Source organism: Herpailurus yagouaroundi, unplaced genomic scaffold, assembly GCF_014898765.1.
Source record: "Herpailurus yagouaroundi ecotype Mexico unplaced genomic scaffold, PumYag 142, whole genome shotgun sequence".
Lineage (NCBI taxonomy): Eukaryota > Metazoa > Chordata > Mammalia > Carnivora > Felidae > Herpailurus > Herpailurus yagouaroundi.
Window position 1 is genome coordinate 534,172 of NW_024412397.1, and position 18,289 is coordinate 552,460.

Consider the following 18,289-nt stretch of genomic DNA (forward strand, 5'->3'; position numbering starts at 1 on the left):
ATACAACCAGGTACGTACCTAAGGTTTCCTGTTTTAGAAAATGGGTCAATACATTCATCCCTCGATAATATTCGATGAGAAAAAAGCTTCTTCTCAGGGTCTAAAAAGCCTTTGGAAAGAAAACAAAATGAAGGTCAGACACGTGAGCCGTGAATGTCCTGCTCTGCAGGTGGTGAAGCCCCTACTGTGCTGTGAGGACAGCAGGGACACAAAGCGTCACACACGGACACCCACCGCCCTCGTCTTTCCTGGTAGGACTGTGATTCACTCGCGGTTCCTTCTACTGTGTTTAAAGGCATGAGTTTGCGGAACGTTTACTGAATCTAACACTACTTGGGACTTGGCTGAGAACAGAAGATGAACACAGCTCAGCAACACGCCCCGGGGATGCTCGCGGTGCGCAGGGGCGACAAACACGTGAACACGGCCTGTGGCGTGTGGGGCGCCGGGACTGAAGAGTCCGGCTGTGCCGCCACGTGCAGCTTCCCCGCACCTTCGGCCGTTTGCGAAGCAGTGAGCCAGGCGCCGGGCAGCTTCGTGCCCATCCGGCGATACGGCCGCGTCCTCTGGAGACCCTTTCAGGGTGTATCCCCTCATCGTTGTGAAGGCGGGCACGGCAGCCCACCTCCACAACTCGCTGTCGGCCGGGACCCCAGGACCACCAGACACCCCCCATCAAAGCCAGTGCGCCCCAGGGCCCTGGTGTCTGCACCACGTGCCCCACGCCGCCGTGCACAGGGCCTTCCACGCAGCACTTAAAGGGTTTAAATCTGTGCGCTTATGAACAAACAACACTGACTCAGAGAAGAAACGTTCCAAATGTACATCCTTACTAAGTAAGAAAAACGTAAGTCCCATACGAACACTGATGTCACTCAGTGGCTAAACCTGAAGATTCTCATAGAATTACTGGAATCTCTACAGTAAGTGAAAAGCACCTCAAACGCTTAACGGTTTTATCCGAATAAAAAGAGACGTGTCCTAACTACACTAAAAACATACACTCCGTGAAAGCGAGAACTTTCAGAACGTGAAAGGTGACAGGAAGAGGAAGGTGTAGAAACCATGGCTGGAAACTGGTGAAAAACCACGGCAGGGCCCCAGCAGTCTCCTGCCAACGAGCAAGTCTACCCACCTGGTGCCAGAATGCACCCACCCGGCCCCAGGGCCTGCCTGTGCCAGCGTCCTGCCCTCTGAAGGCTCGACCACCTCAAAGCCACGTGGGACACTCGTCCCTCGGGCTTCCTCCCAGGGCCTCTTGCGTGCGCGGTGCCATCGCCCGTGCTGGAGGCGGCCACGCGGTGACTGTGGGTCCCCCGGACTCAGTGCTGCTCGGCCGAGGGGTTCTGCACCCGCCCGTGCGGGGATGCTGGCCCACGGGAAGGGGAACTTCCTGCCACGTCTCTGGACGTGGACTCTCAGGCACAAAGCACGTGAGGCGCAGAGGGCGCCGATGGCCTGAGGCAGGCCTCGCTCTGGAGGGCTGAGGCCCCCGGGAACATCCTCTGGACTGCCAGGGACGCCTCCCCCAAGCCCTTCTATTTACACCGGTGTTATCTTCTCTACCCCATGCAGGTCCTCCTGATGGAGGTCCAGAGAGATGCCAAGGCTCCGCAGGGGAAGGGCAAGTCGTCCTGTGCCAGGAGGCAGCCTGAGGGGGGTACCCGAGGACCTAACCGCTCCTCCACCCAGGGTGCTGGTGCTCACTGGTACGACTGGTACGAGAGTTCCACGGAGTGGTCCCACCACGTTCGCATCTCAGGAAAGTTCCTTCTTGCACGAGGAAGGAACTTCCACACACAGCCAATGTGCTCGTGGTAACAACCTCTTACGGGGCGCTAGGTGTAGAGGAGGATTCGGAAGTCATTTCTCCGTCAACAAAGACCAAAACCAACCCGTAAAAATATTTCCATTCGGAAGTACTTTATTTGGCCACGAAGGAGCTGTGAGCACCTACAATGCAGGTGCCAACATCCAGTCGGTCAGGGCGGACCGGGCCCCAGCTGCCCCTGGGCGGGGTGAAGGCCGGGCTCGGGGCTCCGCCCCCAGCCAGACGGGCCACTGGTGGGCACCACCAGGGACACCTATGCACACACGAGGCACACGCACGGCCAGCACACAACCACTAAGCTGCACCAAGACAACAGGTTAACACTAAGTCACCACGACATTCATTTACAAATAAGAGACAATCGTTTTACCTGCACTTAGAGCATCAGTAAGCAACATGGCTCCAGAGGTATTTCCAAACCAAAACAAAAATACCCTGAGAAGGCTTACGTAGCAAGTTTCTACGTTTCCACACAGCTGCAGTGCTGAGCAACCTTCACACCAGCCCGCGGCGTGCGCCTGACCAGAGCAGGGGTGGCCTGCCCATTTCGGGAGGCAAGAGCTAGCTCGGGGACTGGAAAGGAGCCTGGGAGAGCTTCGTGTGTCCCCTTGTCTTTAAGGATGTCACTGAAAATGAAGAGAGACCTAACCCGCTGGGGACAACGCCCACGCGATGCGTGAGTCGGCACGGGTGACCGAGGACTGAGCCGCCCACCTGCAATGGTGTGAGCGTACAGCCGGCTCCCAAACGTGAAGACGTGTAGCTCGTACAGCCTGGCGATCTTCTCCAGGAACTCCCTGCAGTGCGGACGCACACGCGTGTGCAGCATCGGCTCGCCGCGGCCCAGCTGGAAGTGAAAGATACCCTGGAAGAACAGGCGTGCCCGGTGAGAAGGCATGAGGCGCCTGGACGGCACCTCCAGGCTGCGCCCCCCACCCCCCGCGGTAACCACCCAAGACACTGTCAGTGATGGTCCCGGCAGCGAACCCACCCACGTCGCTGCCTGTGATGAACCGCCACGGTCACCACGTTCGGCAACCACGGGCTTCAGCGGTGTCAGCAGATCCTCGCACCGTTTGGACCGTGGTCTTTGTCTGTTAACAGCAAAGCAAGGATCTGTGTCCTCAAACCCTAACACTTGCCAAATAGCTCGGCCACGGCGGATCACTTAGAACAGGTCTCCGGTGATCCACGCATGATCCCCCCCCCCCCAAGTACTGATGGGAGTAAACCAAACAGTCCCACGGAACTTAGTCTGGCTCAGTGACTGCTTTAAGATATGGGTTTACTAACTTACAAATACAACACCAAACCTGAAACAGTATTTCAAACCACTTTTAGTAGACAGGTAAGATTAGTAACGCCAACAAGTTACATGTCATTAATATACAAAGAAACTTATTTTCCTTAGGAAACTAAACGTTGATCCTTTTAATCCCTATTTATCATTAATCTTCTCAGTAAGAGAACTCTGAAACACTGAAAACTAAAAGTAAGCGACCTTGGGCTTACTTTTTACTAGCTCTAAAGTGGTCAAACCCTTCATGAAGCAGCTGTTCTGTTAAAACGTTTTGGAGTATGGAATTCTAGAAATCACATTCCGTGTCCTCCACAGGTGCATATAAACGTCCTTAAAAACACAAGTTCAGGTTGCCAAAGTGAAGAGTTAAACACATCTTTCTAGACGTCACAACAGGTGTGCGGGTGCACACCTGAGTGCTGGGCAGAGCCGGCCCGCAGGTAACCTGTGGGCATGGGTGGGGGTGGAGCCATGGAGGCCAGCCAGAGCTGAGGCCCGTCCACGTGGATGGGAGGAGACCTTCACCTTGTAGATCACACAAGCTGAGGAACAGGCATGTTACGACGAGTTTAAACTGCTGTGAAATGAATTAAACGTGCCGACTTCAAAGGCACAATGAAGCCCAGAGCCGGTTATGGCCACGTACACACAAGCACATACGTGCAGAAACTACTGCTTTACATAAAGTTCTCCAACTCTTTTTTTAATGTTTATTTCTTGAGAGAGAAAGAGAGAGACAGAGAAAGAGAAAGAAAGAGACAAGGGGAGGGGCAGAGAGAGAGGGAGAGACAGATCTGAAGTAGGTTCTGCACTGACAGCAAGCAGTCCAATGTGGGGCTTGAACTCACAAACCATGAGATCATGACCTGAGCCAAAGTCGGACGCTCAACCGACCAAGCCACCCAGGCGCCCCTGAAGTCCTCCAGCTGTAAGATAATTAAGCAGAGTTGTTATGAATGAAACAGTCGCAGAGTATTTACTAACACCTTATGCTGCACACAAAAATATATGGTGACACGAGATGTAACGATAGCAAAAAAGTGCTAATACAACTAAAACACGTGCTGTTGGGGCTCCTAGGTGGCTCAGTCACTTCAGCGTCTGACTCTTGATTTCGGCTCAGGTTATGTGCTCATGGTTCGTGACTTTGAACCCCATGTTGGGCTCTGTGCTGACAGTGCGGCCTGCTTGGGATTCCCCCCCCCCCCCCCAAATAAACTTAAAAAAAAAATACACGCTGTTTTATGGGAGACAGAACTGAAGTGACAAGGATGTTGCTGGAGGACAAGTTCTCCGCTCACGAGTAGGAGATCAGTCCTCACCGTCAGCAACGTCCGGAGGCGGAAGTGACTCTGCGGCCTACGGGACTAGCGGAGATGGTCCACGTTTGCGCCTGTGTCACTGGATTTATTCACGAGGCCAAACTAAAACGGCCTGGTGTGTTCCGAGAAAAGTTTGCAGCGAACCCCCCCAAGACACACGCCCATCCCGGGACCACGAGCAGACCTGTCCTGCTGCCCTTGGGGTCTCACATCCCCGGATGCTGGCCTGTCAGAGGCTCTCCCACCACGCGCAGCCACAGCTAGGAACCGACACCTGCAGGCACCGACAACGGTCTGCACATCAACCCCACCAACAAAGACTTTAAATAACTGACCACGTCCACGCCGGTGAGGCCTCCTTAGTCAAGGAGGCAGAAGATGGTGCCAGCCTTCAGACAGCCATCCGTAACGGGCACGACTCAATGCCTTGGGGAGGGGCCAGAAATTTAAGTCCCCAGGCTCCATACAGAGGAAAGGAGCGAAGGGTGGGAAGAGGCTCGACGTATACTCAAACAGGGTTCCGCCCCTGACTCTTTACTTTCTCTGGAAATTTAATTTCCCGGAAGGATTTATGCAAAGCGGACCCAGCCTCTATCTGCTGTCGTGAGTGCAGGCCCAGGTACCCACCTGCACCCCCGCCCCCAGTGTTCCAGGTATTTCCAGAGGTGTTGCCGGCTTGTGTCCCCCCCGGACCACTCCTCCCTTGCCGTCGACCCCACTGTCTACCACTGGGCCTTGGGTCCTCCAGGCCCCGAACCCTCAACCTTCCTGATTCACGGGACCACGTGTGGACCAGGCACCGGAGGGTGGGAGCGTGCCTCGGCACCTCCCGGTGGGGACCAGCTAGGGGAAATGGCCCTGGGAGCATGGGCCCTGGGCTCCCGCCCCAGCCAGCCTCCTTGGCCCAAGAAGCATCGCCGAGAGGAGCTGCTGGGGCCGCTCACTTTGTTTGACATCTGCTGGCAATGCTGTTCTGTCGTGTGGATCAGCGTCTGGTCCAAGTCGACCATGAGCACCAGCTTCCTGTTTCGATGTAGCCGCTGCTGGTCTTGCCTTCCCAGCTCCTTGGCTTGCTGAAGCGAAATAGAAAGGAAGGTCGGTAAGTACATCTGGATCCAAAACAAAATTCGATTTTGTCAGGAGAAACCAAAAGAAGCCGGGAGAGGTGCTTCGAGGCTCTCTGCACGCTAACACAGCACATGGGGCCATGCTGCCCAGACCCCAGCCTCCCCAGCCAGTCCACTGGGTCCAAACTCTGATGACGTTATGATTTGTGATCGTAATCCTGTGATTTAACGTGTAAACCAATGAAAAAAGAAATGAAAAGAAACCGGTTGTGTCCACAAAAACAGACGGGGGCACACCACAACAGACTCTTAACCACACAGAACAAACTGAGGGTGGCTGGCGGGGAGGTGGGTGAGGGAGGGGCCCGGTGGGTGACGGGCACTGAGGAGGGTGCGGGCTGGGATGAGCGCTGGGTGTGGCCCCTGAGTGACGCATCACCGGAGTCTACTCCTGAGACCGACACTACACTGTGTGTTAACCAACCAGAACTTCAATAAATTTTTTTAAAAGCACAAATCTCATCAAATCGTGACTGAAAAAGTTTCACCCGCCACCTACATAAACGGGCAGCCGGGAGACTGGTCCCCACCAAGAGCTGAGTCTCTGCACAACCCATCAAGGGCTTCATCCTGGTGTCTCTCCCTCACCCGCCATTTGCACCCCTGGCCTATGAAAATGGGGGTCAGGACACCCCTGACCCACACTGCCTGCGTGACTTCTGAAATGCAGGGGAAGTAAGGGCGGTTTCGTGCGCTAGGTCCGCGGGTACGGGGATGCTCGGGGACTGCCCCACAGGAGGGCCGAACTGCGTGCTCTCCCGTCCCCTCCCTGCCCCCACGTCCGCTCCGCCGGCGCTGCCCGCTCAGGTCCGACGCACAGCCGCCTGCTCCCAGCCCTCAAACTGCAGCCTCCGGCAGCTTCCGGCCTTCCCCTCGGTCGGCCTCCCAGACCCACTGCTCCCGGCCACGCACGGGGGACCATGTGAGCCACAGCACCCGGGAGGGCTCCCGGCTCCAAGGCCGTGAGGCCGGCGCATCCCCGGTAAGCAGGACCCTCTGGGAAAGCAGAAGCAGGGGGGGCGGCACGCTGCTCACACACCACCGGTCCCACCAGCGGCTATGACGCCCGCAGACGCGGCACTTTCTGCAACCGTCCTCTGCACGGCACAAGGCCCACACATGCTCCTTGCCGTTCTCCGGAGATGTTCTGTCCGACACGTCGCCCCCGCCAGAGGCAGGACTCACCTCGGAGCTCACCATCAGCTCTGGGACGCTGTGCACCATGGACACTGTGGCCGTGGACAGAGGTACCTGCTGCTGCCCGTTCTTACTCTGCAACCTGCACACGGGAGAAGGGCCAGACGTGAACACCCTGAACGAGTTGTACACAGAAGGCACGCAGGACCGTGGGTGACCCCACGACCCACGCCCGGAAAGCACCCGGGGCTTCCAGGGTAGGATTTTAATTCACACTTCAGGTGAGGCTCACTGCTAGCTCAGTGCAGCACGTCCTCCTGCGGCCAGCTGCTGAGAGGCCATCCAGGGTCTGACAACAGGCCAAGTTCTCACAAAACACGAAGGTCTCTTGGAAATGAACTGTGACGGCCACACGGCAACAGAGGCCCTCACCTACACAAACACAGGACAGTCTGCGCTGCTCTGCACAGACAATGAGCGTGACCGCACAGCACTGGTGGTGAAGGAGCCCAGGGAGTGGGGCGGGGGGGCCCGGGGGGCCCGGGAGGATGTGCAGCGTGCTCGGCGGGGAGGGGAAAGCAAACCGAGCACGCCTGTGAGCATCCGACGTGCTCCATGCTTTCGGGACTTATGGAAATAAAGCCAGAAAGGACAGCTCCCCGAGAGACTGCCTCGGGTCACCGGACACAGCAGGGTGCCTGAGGCCCCCGTGCCACCTCCAACGCGGAGAGGTGCCGCCTTCCACCCGCAAGCTGCCAGGACTTACTGGGTCAGGTCTTGGCCACACTCGGCACACAAGCCTTTCATGACAACCGGATGGCTACAGCCTTCCAACCGCACCAGGACGGCCCTAGAAACAGAGGCGAAGACGGTCCCACGTCAGGAAGGAGAGAAGCACAATCCCCTGGTTGACCACACGCCCCAAGGGTGTACAGCCCCCGGGGTTCAGTACCGATCTTCCCAGCGACCCCCACCTGACCCGGCGTGCCTCACCCCGTGGCGGGGCTCTGCTTCCGGGGCGGGAAAGGAGGGCTTCTCGCCCACGGGTCCCCACGGGGCAACCCAGAACGACCACGCACGACAGACGAAAAACTAGTCCTGTCGGGAGAACGGACTTGGGACGACGTGAAAGCCTAGGGTATGTGAAATATTGACACTCTCAGGCTTCTGAGAAACCATTTAAAACACGGAAACCTACGCTAACGTGGCAAGGAGCAACTTGCTAGAATACCAACAAATAACCAACGGTGTCGTCTCCCAAATACCGTTCCCAGTCTACAGAGCGGCTCTGATTCAGTGCAAGTTTTCTGACGGAACTCCTGTGTTATTCCTAGTTTTCACCCCATGCGACGATTTCCACATAAACCCAAACGCTGCGTGGTCAGAGCTCTGGAGGCCCTGTAACTCGGGGCCGCGGGAGTCTCCTGCCCCTTACCTAGACCCGGGGGCACCCAGGCGGCGGTCAGGCCAGCATCTGGGACGCAGGGCCTTCCTGGGTGCTTCCTCACAAAGCAAGGCCGCACGGATGGCCACCCAGACGGCCCCAGAGCTTCCGGACCCAACGGCCTCCACGGGCGCACGGCTGCCAGGGACGGCACCCCCCTTCCACACAGGGCCTCCTTCTTCCCCTCCTGCCCGACTCTGCCGCTCACGACCGGGTACGTGGCGCCCCGACACCCCTGTGTGTCCGCAGCCCGGCAGCCGGCTCGACCGCAAACCAAGCGCGGGGCAGGGCCACGCTCTGCCGCCTGCCTCTTCCCTCTCCGTGGGTGCGCGCGCTCCTGCCTTCAGCACCATTGCCACCTCTACCTAGAACCCGCCGTCTCCCCAGTCCTCCGCCAACCGGCCCAGAGATGTCTTCGGGCTCTATATTCCTGCCGGCAGGCCTCGGGACCCCCCCCCCAACCCCCGCCCCGCTCGCTGCCCACCTTCTCTGGGTGCCCTGTGCTGTCTCTTCAGCCTTCTACCACCGGGCCCTGTGCTGCTGGCGTCCGGAGCAGGCGCTCGGGTCTGGCCTTCCCCACCTGCCCGGCCCCGCGGCACCTCGTCCCACCAAACCCGGTCCCCACTCATGTCCCTGCAGAAGAACCCTTCCTTCATCATCCAGACCCCACCCCACCCCCACCAAGCGGCTGCCACGGTCCGGGCCTCTCGTACCCCAGCCCTCACGGCGGGCACCCCCGAATCAGCCCTCCCTCGGACAGCTGGCTCAGCTCCTGCCACACGAGGAACACTCCCTCCCACGGAGCTGCCCGCCGGGTGGCCCACCTTGCGGACGACCCGCTGTTCAGACTCCGTCCTGCCGGGCCCCCTCCCTGCCTGTCCTGCTCTCCCAAGTGCAGGCGGGGAAGTAAGAGGTCCAGAAAGGCGACGCGTCTGGGAGGACATGGGCAGAGCCGGCAAGGGGACGGCCGTGCACCTTCCCAAAAGTCAAAGGTGGAGGTCAACTGTTGGCTAATAGGGTTTTCCGGGGGGTCTGTCGGGCCTTCTGGACTCTGGCAAAAAGCTGCTGGTTGCCCCCTGGAATGCTAGGGGTAGGTTTTAAAAATGCTGATATTGCCTGTGTTTTAATTACAGGTTCTGGGGACCCATAGTCGCGTAAGAAGGCGCAGGCCACCCAGGCACCAGGAGCAGAAGGACTCCAGTCTCGGGTGCGGTGTGATCTGCTGGCCAGGCCTCCTTTGTGAACACGGCAGACACGCATGACATGAAAAAGCCAGTCTGCACTAACCCACTTCACCCGTTTCTCTATGCAAACTCATGGCTTGGGGAGTATTTCTTTCATGAATCCCCAAAAACGGGAAAGGAAGATTCCACCAACCTCTCCTAAAACATTAACCCGAAGACACATTTGGTGTCCAGCTCGAGCAATAAACAGGTCGAAACACTTTGTGAGGTATGTGTTTCCAGTTGGTAGTCAGCCTTTGCGTTTTCTTAACAGTGGTTTTTGAAGATCAGGTTTTAAATTTTAACCCAGTCCAATTTATCAGATATTTTGCGTCCTTAAGAAATCCTGGTCTTGCCCAGGTCACTGACATTCAAGGGGAGTCCTGAATGGGCAGCTAATTCTAGAGGATTGATTCTCCTCCAGTAGAAGGAAGCTTCTAGGACAGCCCCTCTTCCAGGACAAGGTGACAGGAGGGTCATGACAAACCGAGAGGAAGCAGGTGTGGGATGGAGAGGGGAGCCAAGGCGAAGCCACACAGGTGAGGCACAGCTGGCTTCAGATTGCCCAAGCTAAGAGCACGTGGAAAGTGGCAGACTCGAGACCAACCGTTCAAGGGTCCAGAGCCCTGAACGCAGCAGGGAGGACCCACAGGTGGCGCCGCGAAGGTGCCAGGAGCGGGGCGGGCAAACGAGCTCTAAGTGCACCAGTGCGGGCAGGAGATGCCAGAAGTGAGAGCCGAGGGAGCCAGGAGCGCCGTGGACACTCGCAGATGTTCTTGGAGTGAGCCTGCCAGGGACCAGGCACGAAAAGGACAAGTCTGCCTGGAAAACCGAGCGAGGGAGGCACAGGCACCACCAGCTGCCCACACAGGTGGACGTGTGCCTGGACGTGGACAGGACCACGGAATACAGGTCTCGTGGGCTGCTTATCCCAGGCTAGGGCTTAACCGCTGCCAATAAAACAGATGGCAGGCCTTTGGGGAACCCCAACAATTAAGGGACAGGCGGAAAAAAGAATGCCAATCGAAAAGCAAAATCATCATCGCTTCTCGGCCTTTTGGCTAAGGTCAAGTGTAGCAGAAAACAAAATCAGTGCTCGCAAAGGCTGAGGAGCCGGGTCCACAGCAGACACCAGGGAGGGAACATTCCGGGAAAGGAATATCAGTGTCAAACGCCCCGAAGAGACACCGGACAGCATCAAGACACACACCAGGACGAAGACGTTCACATCGTGACTGTGAGTGGTGCTTTCCAAGGCACACACGTTTGTCAGAACTCGCCAAACCATGCAGTTAAAATGCGTATCTGGTACCGGCAGACCACCAACTAACGAGGACACGGCCACCAAACTTGGGGATTTAGGGCTGCTGGTGGCCTTTCCAGAGGACCCTGCGGCAGAGCACCGCAGCGAGGCAGAGAGGAGCACGTGACTAGTCCCCGGGCACCTGCACTGCAGCCCGGCCCTGTGCCCCCAGCACCATCCGGTCACCGGGGGGCTTTGCACGTCACCTGCGCAGAGCAACCCAGGCTAAGGGAGGCGTGCCATCCAGTGTGACAGCCAGCGTCACGGCAGCCGGCCTTCCTGTCACCCCGCAGATCCCTAGGACCTCGCCATGCCACTCCATGGCCACTCAGGTCCCACGTGCTCCACCAGTGGTGTGCCCCCCGAGTGCTGCCGGAGGTCCCCCCGACACGGGGGCTCCCTCGGCTTAGACCAGCCTGCCACTTGCCACCTCTGCCTCTTCTTTCTATCTGAACCCATATCCAGAGCCACACCTCCTCCCGGAAGTCCTCTCAGCTCCCACCGCACTGCGTGAAGCACATATGCGCTCCGCCAGGCCATCCCGTGAAGGCCCAGAAGACACAGAGTCCTTGCTCTGTCAACTTGTTTCCAAGTCCCAGGCAAAGCCTAGCTGTCAGCAGGCAACCGGGAGGCAGGTGGGGACGAAGGGGCACAGGGGTGGGGGCACACACTCTAACCACTCCACACGCCCTTGGCAACGTGGCCTGAACGTGTACCTTTCTCTACAAAGTCTTCTCTCTACAGATGACATTAAAAGTCATGTAACTTTCTGTGCTGCAAGGAGCTTTGCCTGTCTTATTCCACAGAGCAGATCAGGGCTCAGTCACCTGCTGTGTTTGCTCCCCACGGGAAACTGAGCCTGGAGACGCCTCCAGCTGTCACAACCTGGGGGCAGCTACTGGCATCGACAGGGAGAGGCCTAGTGGGCACAGGATACGCCCTTGCAAACCCCAGGGCAGATGATAAGCACACGGGGTGTCAGCTTAGAAGCCCTTCCTGGTGGACTATCCAAGGCCACGTGCCTCAGCAGCATCCATCCACCCCCAAGAAGAAGGCAGTCGGTGACAGCCAGGAAGCAGGTGCAGGGGGCCCTGCTCTCAAAGGCACTTGGGACGACTCGAATGACCCCAAACACCTGAAAAGAATACTTAACGTTGAACAACGACTGGCACACGAAACGGACACCACACAAAGATTCTATGAGGACCCCCTCTGTGGCGACACTACACGTCGTCATCACGTGACACGTGTAAGAGCTACATGAATGACTCACAAATCAACCTAACCCCCCCACAAGATGCCTTCGTTCCAAAACTCCACACCTCTCTCTGATGTAAAAGAGTCACCCATAGCATTCAAAGCTCAAAGCTCCCTATAGTGAATACGAACAGAGAATTTTCCTATTTACTAAATTTAGACACGAGGTCTCCACCTAAATTCACCCTGGCAATGTCTGTCATGTTACACCTGACACAGACGTGGGATCAGCACAGGCGGGTGAGTCCACACAGCAGGGGGAGGAGATATACCATCATCTGAGGCAAAACAAAACGTCCCTCAATCTTCTCAGACTACCCAAGTCAGAAAACACTAACGTGCCGCATCTAGCAAAGAGGCCCCCAAGCCAAGCAACGTGACAGTAGAAACCCACCACTTGTAAATCCATACAGGGTGCCGAGGCCACACCTGCCAGGCGAAGGGGGGGGGAAGTGATTAAAAACACAATACGATACGGTCTCCGCACACAAGGGAGGAGCCACGTGTCTTCGCAAAGACGTTTCCGGCAAACGTTGACCAAGGATAAGGTAAAAAGATGCCGTGTGTGGCCGCCGAGCCACCCCAGCTGGTGGTGTGCCCCTCAAGACCAGCTTCTGGAGTTTGCTGCAGCCCAGGAAGGAGAGCAGGAGAGCTGCACACCGGACTGGACCACACGGGACACACACACCTGCACAAACAGCACATGTGCCCGAGTGCAGCACATGACGACCTGTGACTGTCACAAAGGACGGAGACGTGTGGCCAAGGCAACGAGCTGTCTGTCCCCCACCCCGTTCCCATTCGGCCACACCAACACTCACATGTGGCCCAGGGGACAGCAGCTCGGAAACACCTCGTCTAAATTAAAAGGAGAGTAAAGAGACCCTATCTTCTGTCTGAATTAAAAGGTCATTCAGAACTGTCTTGCGGGGTCAGAGCGGAGCTCAACATTATCGGTGGACTTCTTCTGCACCTTTACAAGGGCTAAAAGGATTCTCAAAAAAAGTAACGGATGGCCGAGAGAGGGAAAGAGTATTTTTAAGAGGTAACAGTAATGCCCTTTTTCCGTGCATGATTTCATCTGCAGATACTGATGCGAGAGGGATGAAAGGCAGGCAGTGACCCTACTGTTTCTACCCTCAACCCAACAAAGAGCCAACACCACCACACCCTGCAGGGAGGGGCATGCTGTGACCTCTTGGAGAAAACACTTCACCCAGGAGACCAGCCCCAGAATGTCAAGTCAGTCACCAGTAAACGCTAACTTTCCTGGTCTGTCCTTGAAAAAAATCCATAGGAAAATCACGACGCGATTCCTAAAGAAGTAATTTTTCCCGAAATACACAAATATCGAATTCTTCCTGAAATTTTTGCACGCATCAGCTTTTGTGTCTGGTCTGATGGGAAGGTCCGAGGGCACAGGAAGAGCACGGTGTGAGGAAGCCGGGCACCCTGACTCTCTGCTGGCGGAGCCAGCGCTATCGCAGGCTGGGTCTCACCTTCCGTCTTCCTGTGACAGGCCAGGGCGGCTCACAGCCCTCCGCCAAGCTCTAAACACGGAGCTCAGCACACAAGCGCGATGGGCAAAACGTCACTTGTGCGCCCGGATCTCGGTTCCCAAATGTCAGTCTCCATTAAAAGGAAGCACAATTTCTTGGAGAATGGGGTGATTCCAGAGCTGGGGAGCAGGAGCCTAAATACCATCTGTGTCAGAAAACACGGCCACGCGCCGACCCAAGGGCCTCACCAGAGGAGTCAGCGTGAGGGGCTCCCGCTGGCCAAACCTGGGACAATCGGAGCACTGAGAAAAAATGGTAGTAATGGACTACAACCCATTGAATAAAACAAGAATCCCAGAGTCTACACTATTAAATTAAGGGTTCTTACAGTAGAAAGCCAACCAAAATGGAGAAGGAACAACAAAAGGCTTGAGAACACCACCCCTGGACAATCCTGGTAAAAAACAGGAAATTCAGACAAGAGTCCTCAAGATGCCAAAAATGATGGGCGGCCATTTGATGAGAGAACTTAAGATATTTACTGAGTAATAAGGTATCTCTCACAAGATGCTCAACGATTACGACGGGAAAATTAGTAACATTTCACCGGAACAAACCAGAACGGGACGGACCGAGGCTACCTGTCGCCCGACAGGCCTGCTCGGGACACGCACAGGTACCCAGGCAAGCCCTGCCCAAATGCGCACGGCGATCGGAACGGAGTCAGTCTGCAAAACCACCAGCTGACGAGAAGAAAACGGAGGACCAGACAGGAGAACCGCTCGAGGCCAGAGATCCAGGAGCTCAGACGGCGGAGCCTGACACAGGACCTGTGTTCTTTCGTTTCCAAGGACATTACTGGCCCATCAGGGGAATCCAAAGAGCAGAAAACAGCCCGGCATGGATGTTATTTCTGATTCTGGCCGCCGCACCGTGGTTAGGTAAGAAAATGTTACTCTGAGGAGACATCTGCAACGTCCTCAACTTGAGGAAGATACCGCGTGTGAGGAAGAAGGGTGAGCAGCTGTGGCAGCGTCCTGACCTGTGGGAGAGCCGCGTGACACCTGGAGGATTCCTGGCACCATCCTCGCACCTTTTCTCTAGGTCTGGAATTACGTCCAAAAAGGGGCAAAAGAGCACCCTCGCTCCGATGGTGAACACCGCAGGAGCGGGGGAGGTGCCGGCGACGAGGCGGAGCGGCGGTGGTGGCCACAGCGTCACCCCGCTGTCGTTCAGGCTGGGCGCACGCTGAAGTCAGAGCGGGGACACAGCTGCTTCACAGAACCTCGGCCACCTGTGGCCTGGCGACGGAGCGTGCGGTTGGAAGAGACAGAGCCCACAGCATCCGAAGAAACTAAAATAGGAAGACTATCCATTCTCAGTGCCCGCGGCAACCCAGAGTCAGCCACTCAGGTTCCGCGAGGCATTCTTTCTAGAATTCTCTCAAAACTGTATGAGCTTCCAGTGGGTCGACTACGATTTATTAGACAAAACTCCATTCCTCTAACGTGTTTCAAAAGCAAGTGCTCCCCTGTACCGCTGGGCTCAACAGGCTGGGAAGGACTCACAGAATTTCAGCGTCGTCTCCAATCCGCGCCTCAGAGGGCCACCAAGGTCTTCAAAGCAGCATGCCAGCAATCGTAACTGCTTCCGGTCTTACAAAGCAACAGCCCCCTCCCCACCCCCCACCCCGGTCTCCCCCTGTTGGTCCTGCCCCACCACCAGACTTGTTCCCTGAGTATTTCACACATCTTCCTCTGCAGACTTCAACACCTCCCAGTGAATGACAATGAACATAAAAGGAGACAGGTCGAAAAGAAGGACGTTAGGTAAAGTAACAATTAATAGACTGAATTTCTGACAGCGGCCTGTCCTAATGTTTTCAAATCAAAATAATTGTGATCCACGTGAAAGTTACAAAGACAGATGTGTACTCTCATTCTGTCTCCCTCCCCACACTGGCACCCCCTGGATGAAACGTGGCCTAAGGAGAGAGCGGCAGGGAGGAGGATGTAAACGTGAAGCCTCGACAAGGCAGCTTGCTGGGTGTGCCAAAGCCCCTTGGGACCCCAGCACCCTCCCTATCTGAGAAGAAAGGATTCGGTTCCTACCTCTACCTGACAGCAAGCACAAAAACGTTCCTCCTACTACCGGCCAAAACGATAATCTAGTGATGAATTCAGGCACACCCAGAAGCACTATTTCTAAGTTCCTAGAACTGTTCGCTGCCTGAGAATAACCACGGACGTGGATGGGACGAACCCTGCTGACGCCAGCGAGGATGAAAACAAGGACAACGTCGAGCAGGTGAGCCTGGCTGTGCCGGTGCCTCACCTGTGCCCACTCACCCCTGCGCGCCAGGAGCAACACTGTCATCGGGTCCGCAAAGAGCCTTACGATGAACCACGGCAGTGAGACACCCTAAACCTCAAATGCCAAAAACACACAAGAAAAACTCCCTACTGAGAACTTGTCATCAGGTACGTTTCTTTGCTGACTGGTGAGATTAACATGCTGGGTTACTTTGATTTGCTAGTCTGGCTGATGGGATCAAAGCATTACACATGGAGCTTCTCACTGACTAGTCCCCGGCCCGCCTGGGCCCTAATGGCCTTTTGTGTACAATGGGAGGAACAGAAAGACCAGGGCCTGACCTGTCTGGGCCTCAGTGGCCCTCTTTGTATAATCAGAGGAAGACCAGGACACGAAGAGCCCTTCACCTCAGGAACTTTCTACACAGCCTTCTACACCAGCACTGGGCTTCACCTCCACAACTATGGGCTCATAAGTTTATACGCCCAAGCGGCGGTCAGGTGAACTCTGACTTCAAAGTAATGAGGACAGCAAACCACAGTGTGCCATATACACACAGCCCAGTGAGCTCCTCCCTTCCAAAGGAGGCCGGCCAGACGGCTCCGGGGAGGGTGCAGCCCCGAGGCAGCTCCCATCCCATCCTGTCCATGCTCACTGGGCAGGCGCGGGCACCTTACCCATAGGCCAAGGACCAGAGTGCCGTCTCCAAACAACGAGTGGGGAGAAGTGCACACAGGAGGAGGCTCCTGGGGTTGGGATGGAGGCCAGTCCTAGCCCATCCTATGGAAGGGGAGCAGATTCTCAACAGATGCACAGGCAGTGCAAGCCACAAGGAGAGGGGCAGAGACCAGAGCACAAAGCACAACTAGAGGGCCAGACTGTACCCAAGGGGACCAGCGCCTGAGATGTCCTGTGGCCCTCGCAGAAGGAAGCTGTGAGCCAACCACTACAGCAGGAAGCAGGAATGGTCACCTGCCCCGGTTTCTGTTCCAGACAATAAAAACAACCACATGAGTCATGTGTATGTACACACCATACCCACACACCAGCCCAATCTCAGAGCACAACACTGGTAAAGTCGCACGAGGTGTGGGTGGACAGGTTCGCCCCCTAAAAAGAGAAAGGTCCCTTTATGTGATTAAAACGGAGATAACCAACAGCTAGAGTCTATCCGAGGAAAGCGTACTAGCATATGTACTGTTTTGTTACCCTAAACTAATTGGGCTGCGGCTGCACCCCCCTGAGCTATGATGCAGAACTGCACCCGGCTTTACAACCGCGTTTCCCAAGGTTTACGAGAAGCTAAAGATGTGCACCCCACCCCCAGCCGTTTACACTGCGATGACCAGCGTGGAGCGTGCCTGATCGTCCCGTGCTCTCTGGGCAGTTAACCTACAGACGCGGAGTCCTGCGGGGGGGGGGGGGGCACCTATCACAGAACAGAATACGCCTACTTCCTAAAACTGCAATTTTAGCAGCTAAAACGTTTTAAGTCATGCTTCGGAACGGTTAAATCCCCACAAGTAGTGACTATCGTCCAGCTTTAGAAAGACACGCAGATGCACAACTGCGGTGTGACCCACCCACTAAAGTTCTCCCCGAGCTGTCCCTCTAGCTTCGGCACCGGGGACCCCTTCCTGCCCAGTGCCCGGCCCAGGACCCCTCCAGATCCCGCTCCTTCGACCCCACTCACCCGGGGGCCACCACCTGGCCCGGCTGCGCGCACAGCTCCCGCACCACGCCGGCGCGCTCGGACCTCAGCCTTCGCTCGGCTCGCACACAGCCCCCGGAGCCAGCGCGGGCAGGGGCGGGACCGGCGGGCGGCGCGGAAGCGGCGGCCTCACACACGGCCAGCACGGAGCCGATACGCACGGCCGCGCCCGCCGCCACCTTCCACTCGAGCAGGCGCAGCGGCCCGGGGCCCGGGCAGCGCACCTCGGCCACGGTCACCGGCGGGCCGCCCTCGGCGGGAAGGGGGCCCGCTGAAGGCGCCTCCATCGCGGCCGGGCGGGGTCGCTGTGGAAAGGGAGGCCGGGCGGGGCGCTCAGGGCCCGGTCCCCATCGCGGACGGGCGGGCGGGCCGGCGACCCCGGCCCAGGCAGTGAAGGCGACGGCGCTGCAATTCGCGCTCCGGCACCGGCTTCCACCCGCCGCCCGGCCCGCGCCAACTTCCGGGACAGCGTCTGACGTCGCGTGACGCTACGTGCGTGCGCCGCGGGGCCCGTGTGTAAACACACGCCTACGCGCAGCCCGGAGAAGCGGCTGCGCCGGCCGCGGATGCCGGCCGCGTCCGGGGCAGAAACGTGTTGTTGGCCCGGCCCGGCGGGAACAGCGTGGCCTCGCCCCATGTGCCCCGGCGGCGTGGGCCTGCGGGTCCCGGCGTGCAGCGCGCGCCGCTGCCCAGAAACCCCGGCATGCACTGCGAATCTCCACCCCTCCCGGCGCGCGCTGGGTCCCGGCATGCCGCGCCCCCCCCCCCCCCCCCCCGGGTCCCAGAACTCCCTTGGTGCGCGGAGGCCCAGGGTCGTTAAAC

General features: G+C 57.3%; 1 protein-coding gene across 3 annotated transcripts in view; it reads right to left on the minus strand.

Moving 5' to 3' along the window:
• The window catches only part of CTDP1 (CTD phosphatase subunit 1), a 56,886-nt gene extending 38,956 nt beyond the window's left edge, over nucleotides 1-17,930 (minus strand). For 2 of the 3 annotated variants that reach the window (XM_040478527.1, XM_040478525.1), the window contains exons 1-6: nucleotides 17,450-17,930; nucleotides 7,484-7,567; nucleotides 6,766-6,859; nucleotides 5,398-5,526; nucleotides 2,546-2,696; nucleotides 19-109 (exon numbers count right to left, since the gene is read on the minus strand). In XM_040478527.1, coding sequence (XP_040334461.1) covers nucleotides 19-109; nucleotides 2,546-2,696; nucleotides 5,398-5,526; nucleotides 6,766-6,859; nucleotides 7,484-7,567; nucleotides 17,450-17,754 — 854 coding nt within the window. In that variant the 5' untranslated portion in view covers nucleotides 17,755-17,930. The remainder of the gene's footprint in view (nucleotides 1-18; nucleotides 110-2,545; nucleotides 2,697-5,397; nucleotides 5,527-6,765; nucleotides 6,860-7,483; nucleotides 7,568-17,449) is intronic. The other variant, XM_040478526.1, reaches the window with a different exon arrangement.
• Between the last annotated feature and the right edge of the window lie 359 nt (nucleotides 17,931-18,289).